The following is a 12,431-nucleotide window of genomic DNA, read 5'->3' as shown; positions in this document are numbered from 1 at the left end:
CAGGGTTCTGTCCTGTCACCCACCCTCTTCTTATTATTCATTAATGATCTTCTAAACCAAACCTCTTGTCCTATCCACTCCTACGCTGATGATACCACCCTGCACTTTTCCACGTCTTTTCATAGACGTCCAACCCTTCAGGAGGTAAATATATCACGCAGGGAAGCCACAGAACGCCTGACTTCTGATCTTTCTAAAATTTCTGATTGGGGCAGAGCAAACTTGGTATTGTTCAATGCCTCAAAAACTCAATTTCTCCATCTATCAACTCGACACAACCTTCCAGACAACTATCCCTTCTTCAATGACACTCAACTGTCCCCCTCTTCTACACTGAACATCCTCGGTCTGTCCTTTACTTATAATCTGAACTGGAAACTTCACATCTCATCTCTAGCTAAAACAGCTTCTATGAAGTTAGGTATTCTGAGATGTCTCCGCCAGTTTTTCTCACCACCACCCCCAGCTGCTAACTCTGTAAAAGGGCCTTATCCGTCCATGTATGGAGTATGCTTCACATGTCTGGGGGGGTTCCACTCATACTGCTCTTCTAGACAGGGTGGAATCAAAAGCTTTTCGTCTCATCAACTCCTGTCCTCTAACTGACTGTCTTCAGCCTCTCTCTCACCGCCGCAATGTTGCATATCTAGCTGTCTTCTACCGCTATTTTCATGCCAACTGCTTTTCTGATCTTGCTAACTGCATGCCTCCCCTCCTTCCGCGGCCTCGCTGCACAAGACTTTCTTCTTTCTCTCACCCCTATTCTGTCCACCTCTCTAACGCAAGAGTTAACCAGTATTCTCAGTCATTCATCCCTCTCTCTGGTAAACTCTGGAACTCCCTGCCTGCTTCTGTATTTCCACCTTCCTAAGATTTTAATTCCTTCAAGAGGGAGGTTTCAAGACACTTATTCATCAATTTTTGACCACTGCTTTGACCCTTTTATGTGACTGGCATTTCAGTGGGCACTTTTTTTTTATTAGATTTTTGTTGCCCTTGGCCAGTGTCCTTCCTACTAAAAAAAAAAAAACCACACTGGCGATCAGACAAAAAGTTCTGATGTAATAGAAAGCTGAAGGCTGCTCTCCTGGTGATCTGGTTTTTCTTACAGAGTCTTGGTCATCCTCGTTTAGAGATTTTGCTGTTGCGTTAGACATATCAAAAGCTTTTGATAGATTATGGCACAAAGCTTTGATTTCCAGACTACCTTCCTACAGCTTCTGTCCTCTCTGTAACTTCATCTCCAGGTTTTCCTTTTGACCTTTCTATAGCTGCTGTGGTAGACAGTCGCTTCCTCTCCCAAATCTATTAACAGTGGTGTTCCTTAGGGTTCTGTCCAGTCACCCACTCTCTTTTATTCATCAATGATCTTCTAAAAAAAACAACTTGTCTTATCCACTCTTTTTTTTTTTTTTATGTAAGATGAACACTGGCCAAGGGCAAAAAAAAAAAAAAAAAAAAAAAAAAAGCCCACTGAGATGCCAGTCCTAGAAAAGGGTTCAAAGCAGTAATAAAAAATTGAAGGATAAGTGTCTTGAAACCTCCCTCTTGAAGGAATTCAAGTCAAACCAAGGTGGAAATACAGAAGCAGACAGGGAGTTCCAGAGTTTACCAGAGAAAGGGATGAATGACTGAGAATACTGGTTAACTCTTGCATCAGAGAGATGGACAAAATAGGGGTAAGAGAAGGAAGAAAGTCTCATACAGCGAGGCCACGGGAGGAGGGAAGGCATGCAGTTAGGAAGATCAGAAGAGCAGTTAGCATGAAAATAGCGGTAGAAGATAGCTAGAGATGCAACATTGCGGCGATGAGAGACAGGCTGAAGACAGTCATTTAGAGGAGAGGAGTTGATAAAACGAAAAGCTTTTGATTCCACCCTGTCTAGAAGGGCGGTATGAGTGGAACCCCCCCAGACATGTGAAGCATACTCCATTTATGGACGGATAAGGCCCTTGTACAGAGTTAGCAGCTGGGGGTGTGGGAAAAACTGGCGGGGACGTCTCAAAACGTCCAACATCATAGAAGTTCTTTAATCTAACGATGAGATGTGACGTTTCCAGTTCAGATTATAAGTAAAGGACAGATCGAGGATGTTCAGTGTAGAAGAGGGGGACAGTTGAGTGTCAATGAAGAAGAGGGGATTGTTGTCTGGAAGGTTGTGTCGAGTTGATAGATGGAGGAATTGAGTTTTTGAAGCACTGAACAATACCAAGTTTGCTCTGCCCAATCAGAAATTTTAGAAAGATCAGAAGTCAGGCGTTCTGTGGTTTTCCTGCGTGATATGTTTACTTCCTGAAGGGTAGGACGTCCATGAAATGACGTGGAAAATTGCAGGGTGGTATCATCAGCGTAGGAGTGGATAGGACAAGAAGTTTGCTTTAGAAGATCATTAACGAATAATAAGAAGAGAGTAGGTGACAGGACAGAAGCCTGAGGAACACCACTGTTAATAGATTTAGGAAAAGAACAATGACCGTCTACCACAGCATCAATAGAACGGTCAGAAAGGAAACTTGAGATGAAGTTACAGAGGAAAGGATAGAAGCCGTAGGAGGGTAGTTTGGAAATCAAAGCTTTGTGCTCTATCAAAAGCTTTTGATATGTCCAAGGCAACAACAAAAGTTTCACCAAAATCTCTAAAAGAGGATGACCAAGACTCAGTAAGCCAGAAGATCACCAGTAGAGTGGCCTTGACGGAACCCATACTAGCGATCAGATAGAAGGTTGTGAAGTGATAGATGTTTAAGAATCTTTCTGTTGACGATAGATTCAAAAACTTTAGATAGGCAGGAAATTAAAACAATAGGACAGTAGTTTGAGGGATTAGAACGGTCACCCTTTTTAGGAACAGGTTGAATGTAGGCAAACTTCCAGCAAGAAGAAAAGGTAGATGTTGACAGACAGAGCTGAAAGAGTTTGACTAGGCAAGGTGCAAGCACGGAGGCACAGTTTCGGAGAACAATAGGAGGGACCGCATCAGGTCCATAAGCCTTCCGAGGGTTTAGGCCAACAAGGAAATGGAAAACATCATTGCGAAGAATTTTAATAGGTAGCATGAAGTAGTCAGAGGGTGGAGGAGAGGGATGAACAAGCCCAGAATCGTCCAAGGTAAGGTTTTAAGCAACGGAGAAGAAAGGGTGACAGTATAAGCAGAAGGATTAGAGGTCAGGAGAAGGTCAAGAATGTTGGACGTATCTCCAAGACGGTCAGGAATACGAGTAGGGTATGGAAGATAACAAAGTTGAAGGCTAGTTCACCAGGATGGTCAGAGAAGAGAGAGGAAAGCCAAAGCTGGTGGTGAACACTGAAGTCTCCATGAATGGAGATCTCTACAAAAGGGAACAGTCAGAATGTGTTCCACTTTGGAAGTTAAGTAGTCAAAGAATATCTTACAGTTAGAGGAGTTAGGTGAGAGATATACAGCACAGATAAATTTAGTTTGAGAGATTCTCTGTAGTCGTAGACAGATGGTGGAAAACTCAGAAGATTAAAGACCGTTGTGCACACACACACACACACACATATATATATATATATATATATATATATATATATATATATATATATATATATATATATATATATATATATATATATATATATATATATATATATATATATATATATATATATATATATATATATATATATATATATATATATATATATATATATATATATATATATATATATATATATATATATATATATATATATATATATATATATATATATATATATATATATATATATATATATATATATATATATATATATATATATATATATATATATATATATATATATATATATATATATATATATATATATATATATATATATATATATATATATATATATATATATATATATATATATATATATATATATATATATATAAGTTTTTAAAGACCAGCAAGCAAATTATACACACAGCGTGGTAAAAAAAAAAAAAAACGTATATTAGTATGTAAAGATTTGCTAATGTGAAAGTCACTGTTTAGGAGAAATTAATCATACATCACTCTTCGCCCTTTCCAATATTAATACTAAGCATGTATAAGAGCTGTAAAAGAACTACGTATACAAGAAAATTAAGATTATGATCATCCCTTTATCAATATCAATCGTGAATAAAAGGAGTAAAGAAACTATACAAAAAAAAAAAAAAAGATAAAAAATAATCTCTGCTAATAGCAACCCTTTATATAATGCACAAGAGAGAATCCTCCTCGTAACCTACCCGCCCACAGTCGGCCCAAGGGATCACATTTTCCGTCATTGAACCGGTTGTCTTCGTGTGTGTGGTCCACGGAGGCGATGATGGCTGTGGGGGAAGTGATGGTGGCGTCTTTGGCGGTGTCCGGCCAGATGACGAGAGCTAGGTCCCGTCCCACGCTGACCACGAATGTGTTGAGCTCGTCCACGTGAGGCACTACGAAGGTTACTGGCCCGCCCTCTGTGCTGGGACAGAGATAGATAGATAGATAGATAGATAGATAGATAGAGAGAGAGAGAGAGAGAGAGAGAGAGAGAGAGAGAGAGAGAGAGAGAGAGAGAGAGAGAGAGAGAGAGAGAGAGAGTCCGATACTTCAATTAAGTTTTATCTTGTTTCATGTAAATCAAAATTATGCCATTAAAATGCGCCTTTTTGTAGAGTGAAAGGGCTCTATGAGAAGCCACACCTACGCGCGAGCGAGAACACACACACACACACACACACACACACACACACACACACACACACACACACACACACACACACACACACACACACACACATACACACACACACATACACACACACTATTGGATAAAAGCAAACGAAGAAAACGAGCTTGACTAAAATTTTTAATAGTACAACATATAGAAGGAATACAACTACATAAAAAATCACACACCCATCCACCCACCCACTCACACACACACACACACTCACACACACACACACACACACACACACACACACACACACACACACACACACACACACACACACACACACACAAACAAAGTCACCGACCTATATGCAGGGTGGAGTGTGTCCCAGAGGCGGGGTGGAAGCGGTGCACATTTTGGGCGAAAATATCCACATAATACAGAGCTTGTTCCTTGGTGGACCAGTGAGGACCCTCGCCCAGAGCCACGGGCGGGGTAACGGCTTCTACACGCACACTCATAGCTCACCTGCACACCCAAGCCGAATCACTGGGCAATAATAGAAATTAGAATAGACAGAATTTCAGTTACCATGTACTAATAAAGATTATAATAGAGAGAGACCAGACAGAATTTCAGAAGAGTTATCCTATAGTAATAAAAGTTGGAATAAATTAAAGTCAGAATTTCGCAGTTACTGGATGGTAGTAAGGGTTAGAATACGGGAAAGCAAGACAGACCTTTACAGACGTTCACTGGATGGTTAAAGATTGGAAACCCAGACAAAATTTCAGTCACTATGCAGTAACAGAGGTTAGAACATAGGAAAGCCAGACAGAAGAAAATAAGACAAGCCGTAAGAGGCCGTCATGCCTACATGTGGCAGTCCGAGCAGGGTCATAAAGAGTTAAAATAGCGTGAAGGTTAGAGTAAAGCCAGTTACAATTTCACAACAGGATAACAAAAAAAGAGAATAGCGTGAAGGATGATGGAGTGAAGGCAATTAAAATTTCACTGTAGGATATGGTGAAGTCATATGAAGCCTCACTGTAGTGTAATGAGGATTAGAATGACGTGAAGGAAGATGAAGTGAAGCCAGATAAAGTTGATTGTAGGATGATTTATAACTTAGATAAAGTAAAGAGTAACAGAGTTAAGCCAAGGTAGAACAGAATGACAGAGTGAATCCAGACAGTTAGAGCCTTTCAGTTTCACACCATCATAACAAGGGTTATGATGGTGTGAAACTGAAAGAATATAGTGAGACCATAAACACAGTACGAAAATTACAAATGTAGAAAAGCAGCAGAATTAAGACAGAATTTATGAGGCACGTAATTTATGAATAAACTTTTTTTTTTGTGTTAATCTGTACTTTTAACATTTTTTATATGTAGGAGGGCCACTGGCCAAGGGTAACAAAATGGTAAAAAAAAATAAATAAATAATAAAAAAAAGGAATAAAGAACTGTGAGAGAACATTAAAATAGAGATTATGCATGTAAGACAGTTCTTTCGAGTTTTGATATAAACTGAAAGGTAAGAAATAACAGAGAAGATAGTTTTAAGAGAGAGAGAGAGAGAGAGAGAGAGAGAGAGAGAGAGAGAGAGAGAGAGAGAGAGAGAGAGAGAGAGATACACGGATCACAACAGACCTTGCGGTCTTCACGAGACGACCTGAGCTATGTCTATTAAGGTGATAATAAAAGAAAAGAGACAGGAAAGCAAAAAGCTCACTCCCCACTTAACTCCCTCCGGAATAAGCCGTACAGGAAACAGGTTGGAAAAAGATACCTTACAGGGTTAGATAATTATAAACCTGAAGGAAATTTTATAGGAAAGAATGAAAATAGATGAAATGAGGTGCCTCCATTTCTTGGAGGCAAGGATGTAACCATTAACAAATGCTATTAACCTCGGATTTGAGGCAAAATATTTATCAAGACTGCGTTTAAAAGTCTCTACGGTGTTGCAGTTTATCACATCTTGAGAAAGACCATTCCATAAATTTACCGAACGATGGAAAATTAAACTTTTTGATTCATGAGTACTGAAGGATTTCCCAACAATTTTGCAGCCATTTCCTCGCATGTAATCGCATGTAAGAGTCTATCGTGAAATACTTGTTGCAGTCCATGTTATGAATGCCTTTGATGATTTTAAACACTTATCTTAAGTCGCCTCTAAGTCTTCTTTGAGTTAGTGGGAATAGATGACTAAGAGGCGACTTAATGTAAGTGTCTAAAATCATTGCGAGAGAGAGAGAGAGAGAGAGAGAGAGAGAGAGAGAGAGAGAGAGAGAGAGAGAGAGAGAGAGAGAGAGAGAGAGAGAGAGAGAGAGAGAGAGAGAGAGAACAAATTCACTGTTGTTGAGAACCTTGTGTGTGTGTTTATGTGTGTGTGTGTGTGTGTGTGTGTGTGTGTGTGTGTGTGTGTGTGTACTTACGGGAAAGAAGTGTGTTCTCTTCTATGAACTTAGAGAGAATGACATATGCGGAGGATTGCAGGGACGTAATGTGTGTGTGTGTTTGTGTGTGTGTGTGTGTGTGTGTGTGTGTGTGTGTGTGTGTGTGTGTGTGTGTGTGTGTGTGTGTGTCGACGCATTATGGTCACTTCTTATCTCTGGAGATAGGTACAGGTAAAACAATCTCTCTCTCTCTCTCTCTCTCTCTCTCTCTCTCTCTCTCTCTCTCTCTCTCTCTCTCTCTCTCTCTCTCTCTCTCTCTCTCTCTCTCTCTCTCTCTCTCTCTCTGTGTGTGTGTGTGTGTGTGTGTGTGTGTGTGTGTGTGTGTATGTGTATGTGGTGCTTTCGTAATCATACACGTATGATTACGACTTATCTTTGTTTTTTGTTTTTTTTGTCTTCTTCCTCCTGCTCCTCCTCCTCCTTCTCCTACTCAAGTCTTAACCCTTACCCTCCTCCTTCTCTTGCCATATCACGCCGCCAAGATCTCTCTGTCACTCTACTTCAGCACATTATCTTGCTGCACCGATCGAAAAACAACAGTCACCTGACAACAGTAAGGTTTGGCTTGGCGGCTCTCCAACTCAGCAGCAGCAGCACGATAATAAAAGTCGGGTGTATGTTGTTTCTGGCAGACAGCTAAAAGGGAGGTTTTGTTTACTTGAGGAAATTATCTTGAAAAAAAATAAATAAATAAATAAAATATCTTGAGGAAGAAAGAAAAAATGTGTGTGTGTGTGTGTGTGTGTGTGTGTGTGTGTGTGTGTGTGTGTGAGTGTATATATATATATATATATATATATATATATATATATATATATATATATATATATATATATATATATATATATATATATATATATATATATATATATATATATATATATATATATATACTTTACATCATTGCATATACGCAATTACACATTGACTTAACTTGGTGTCGTGTCCACACACATAAATCTTCATTATTTTACATCAACTAAGTAAGATTTTATTGCCACTCTCTCTCTTAGCCTATATGTTTGTCTCTCACTTGACTCCTCTGAGTATAGAAAAATCTCTGACTATTTGGATTCTAAGATTCTCACCTATTTCCGCCTTGCTGAAATCTCAGCACATGAAAATTTCAGTGTTCACCACCAGCTTTGGCTATCATATTATTTTTCTGACAAACCTGACAAACAAAGCAGGTTTCCTGTTTTACATAACATAGAGCAGTGTCCTACCTGCATTCCTAACTGTCTTGGAGATTCTGTCAACGTTCTCGACGTTTTCCTAGCCTCTGGCCCTTCAACATATTTTCTCAAACAGCTTTCACCATTTGGCTCCTCCGATCACAATTTTATTTTTTGTTTGCTGTCCCATCGCTCTAGTGCCTCTGAATCCATCTAATTGGAGGTATTTCTCGTAATATAAATCTGCTAATTACCAACGTCTCATTAATTAATACGAAATGTTATAACCTTGTCAGTTTGTCTTTTTCTCGTGACTAGTAACATTCAGTTAAAAACAACAATCGATCTTCATCTTTTCCCCACCTTATATTTCTAAAGATGAAGTCTTCTTTCAGAGCTTCGCTGATAACTACACATTGGAGGATTCGAGGCTCGTTTTTCCTTTACATTTCCATCTTTGTTTGCTAGAGAAACTTTTCGTAATTATCTATTTTATTTATTTTATTTATTATTTTTTTCCATCTTTGATTTTTATTCTCGAAAGACCCTGATGGAGTCCCTCTATCATTGTCTGTGATTGTACTTCTGTGCTTACTTCTTACCTATCACTCTTTTCCATCATTGTCTTGCCACATTTACATTTCCTGTCTTGTTGAAGGTTTGCCTATATTCATCCCGTTTCCTTGAAGAAGGACCGCTACAATCCCTCAAAACCACCGAACTATAGTTCTGCTTTCCTCTCTTTCTAAGCCTTTCATTTTATTCTTAACTGGGAGATTCTTTCCGACCATCACTATTGATCTAGCTTTCCTCACTAAATCTTGGTCATCTTCTCTTAGAGATTTTGGTGAAGCCTTTGCTCTTCTCTTATACATAATCACAAATTTCATAGATTGGCATAAATCTTTGTTTTTTTTTTCATTTCTCTCACAAGGTTTTGTCCATTTCCATTTAAATTTTTGGCATCTTTTGAACCTTTTGTAAGTGGTATTCCACAGGGCTCTATTCTCTCACCCACTCTATTCCTATTATTCATAAATAATATTCTCAGTCTCGCTGTACAAGACTTTCCACTTTACTCTCATCCCTATTCTGTCCACCCTACTAATGTAGGAGTGAATCTTATTCTTACATCCCTTTTATTCGTAAACACTGAAATTTTTTATGTGGTTCTGCATTTCCTCATGCATTTGACTTAAACCATCTCAAAACAGGAGCAAAAGGACACCTCACAAATTTCAATAATCTTTGTCTTATATCTTCTACTCTTTTTTTCTTTTCATCCGCTACTAATTTTACTAATATATATATATATATATATATATATATATATATATATATATATATATATATATATATATATATATATATATATATATATATATATATATATATATATATATATATATTTTTTTTTTTATGTAGGAAGGACACTGGCCAAGGGCAACAAAAATCTAATAAAAAAAATGCCCACTGAAATGCCAGTCCCTAAAAGGGTCAAAGCAGTGGTCAAAAATTGGTGGATAAGTGTCTTGAAACCTCCCTCTTGAAGGAATTCAAGTCATAGGAAGGTGGAAATACAGAAGCAGGCAAGGAGTTCCAGAGTTTACCAGAGAAAGGGATGAATGATTGAGAATACTGGTTAACTCTTGCGTTAGAGAGGTAGACAGAATAGGAGTGAGAGAAAGAAGAAAGTCTTGTGCAGCGAGGCCGCGGAAGGAGGGGAGGCATGCAGTTAGCAAGATCAGAAGAGCAGTTAGCATGAAAATAGCGGTAGAAGACAGCTAGAGATGCAACATTGCGGCGGTGAGAGAGAGGCTGAAGACAGTCAGTTAGAGGAGAGGAGTTGATGAGACGAAAAGCTTTTGATTCCACCCTGTCTAGAACAGCAGTATGAGTGGAACCCCCCCAGACATGTGAAGCATACTCCATACATGGACGGATAAGGCCCTTGTACAGAGTTAGCAGCTGGGGGGGTGAGAAAAACTGGCGGAGACGTCTCAGAACACCTAACTTCATAGAAGCTGTTTTAGCTAGAGATGAGATGTGAAGTTTCCAGTTCAGATTATAAGTAAAGGACAGACCGAGGATGTTCAGTGTAGAAGAGGGGGATAGTTGAGTGTCATTGAAGAAGAGGGGATAGTTGTCTGGAAGATTGTGTCGAGTTGATAGATGGAGGAATTGAGTTTTTGAGGCATTGAACAATACCAAGTTTGCTCTGCCCCAATCAGAAATTTTAGAAAGATCAGAAGTCAGGCGTTCTGTGGCTTCCCTGCGTGATATGTTTACCTCCTGAAGGGTTGGACGTCTATGAAAAGACGTGGAAAAGTGCAGGGTGGTATCATCAGCATAGGAGTGGATAGGACAAGAAGTTTGGTTTAGAAGATCATTAATGAATAATAAGAAGAGAGTGGGTGACAGGACAGAACCCTGAGGAACACCACTGTTAATAGATTTAGGAGAAGAACAGTGACCGTCTACCACAGCAGCAATAGAACGGTCAGAAAGGAAACTTGAGATGAAGTTACAGAGAGAAGGATAGAAACCGTAGGAGGGTAGTTTGGAAATCAAAGCTTTGTGCCAGACTCTATCAAAGGCTTTTGATATGTCCAAGGCAACAGCAAAAGTTTCACCAAAGTCTCTAAAAGAGGATGACCAAGACTCAGTAAGGAAAGCCAGAAGATCACCAGTAGAGCGGCCTTGACGGAACCCATACTGGCGATCAGATAGAAGGTTGTGAAGTGATAGATGTTTAAGAATATATATATATATATATATATATATATATATATATATATATATATATATATATATATATATATATATATATATATATATATATATATATATATATATATATATATATATATATATATATATATATATATATATATATATATATATATATATATATATATATATATATATATATATATATATATATATATATATATATATATATATATATATATATATATATATATATATATATATATATATATATATATATATATATATATATATATATATATCCAATACAAAAAAAAACACTGAGATGCCAGTCCCAGAAAAGGGTCCAAAGTGGTATTAAAAAACTGAAGGATAAGTGTCTTATATATATATATATATATATATATATATATATATATATATATATATATATATATATATATATATATATATATATATATATATATATATATATATATATATATATATATATATATATATTGTGTGTGTGTGTGTGTGTGTGTGTGTGTGTGTGTGTGTCAACGCATCATAGTCGCTTGTTATCTCACTGGAGGTATAACACAAACAACTCTCTCTCTCTCTCTCTCTCTCTCTCTCTCTCTCTCTCTCTCTCTCTCTCTCTCTCTCTCTCTCTCTCTCTCTCTCTCTATCTATCTATCTATCTATCTATCTATCTATCTATCTCTCTGGATTAATTTCATCTTTGCTGTTGAGACCAAGGTGTCATCGGCAAAGAGACATCGACAGGTAGAGATAGAGAAAGAGAGAGAGAGAGAGAGAGAGAGAGAGAGAGAGAGAGAGAGAGAGAGAGAGAGAGAGAGAGAGAGAGAGAGAGAGAGTATGTGTGTGTTAACGGCAGTGCTGGGCACAGCAAGCCAAAAACTACTTCTGCAAACCACAAATCCGCAAACCCACAATCTACCTTCCACAACCACAAATCCACAAACCTCCTGACATTCACTTTTCCGCAACCACAAATCCGCAAACCGCAAACCATTCCTTAATTTCTTTTTCGTTTTACGACAAAAGCATTAAAACATGGCTAAAACAACTTAAAAGGGTAGGTTAATCAATTATTATATAGATAAATAAATGTGTTGATTAACTTTATTTTAATGTTATCATTTTCATTATATTTTTCTTATTTTATTTTAATGTTATTTTAATGCTGTTACCTAGGTTGTGCCCTACCTGGGCAAATATCACACCTTTCTTACATTCCTGCCGGTCCTTAGGGAAAACACCTGCATCGCCTCCTTGTCTTCTCCACAGGGCATTGGTCAGAATAATGACCTCTGTCATTGGTCCCTTTATTCCATTTCCTGGCACCTGATTGGCCATCCCTTCATCTTAGATTTTCAAACCTGATCCACTTTCT

At 37.8% G+C, this 12,431-nt stretch overlaps 1 protein-coding gene across 2 annotated transcripts in view; it reads right to left on the bottom strand.

Annotated features, from left to right (window-relative positions):
* Positions 1 to 7,239, bottom strand: part of LOC135110195 (regucalcin-like) — a 48,047-nt gene extending 40,808 nt beyond the window's left edge. Inside the window, exons 1-3 of one of the 2 annotated variants that reach the window (XM_064022227.1) lie at positions 7,107 to 7,239; positions 5,025 to 5,209; positions 4,245 to 4,460 (exon numbers count right to left, since the gene is read on the bottom strand). In XM_064022227.1, coding sequence (XP_063878297.1) covers positions 4,245 to 4,460; positions 5,025 to 5,181 — 373 coding nt within the window. In that variant the 5' untranslated portion in view covers positions 5,182 to 5,209; positions 7,107 to 7,239. The remainder of the gene's footprint in view (positions 1 to 4,244; positions 4,461 to 5,024; positions 5,210 to 7,106) is intronic. The other variant, XM_064022228.1, reaches the window with a different exon arrangement.
* Positions 7,240 to 12,431: the final 5,192 nt, after the last annotated feature.

This window comes from Scylla paramamosain, chromosome 20, assembly GCF_035594125.1.
Source record: "Scylla paramamosain isolate STU-SP2022 chromosome 20, ASM3559412v1, whole genome shotgun sequence".
Taxonomy (NCBI): Eukaryota; Metazoa; Arthropoda; class Malacostraca; order Decapoda; family Portunidae; genus Scylla; species Scylla paramamosain.
The sequence above is the reverse complement of the archived record's forward strand: the minus strand, read 5'-3'. Positions and strand labels throughout refer to the sequence as shown.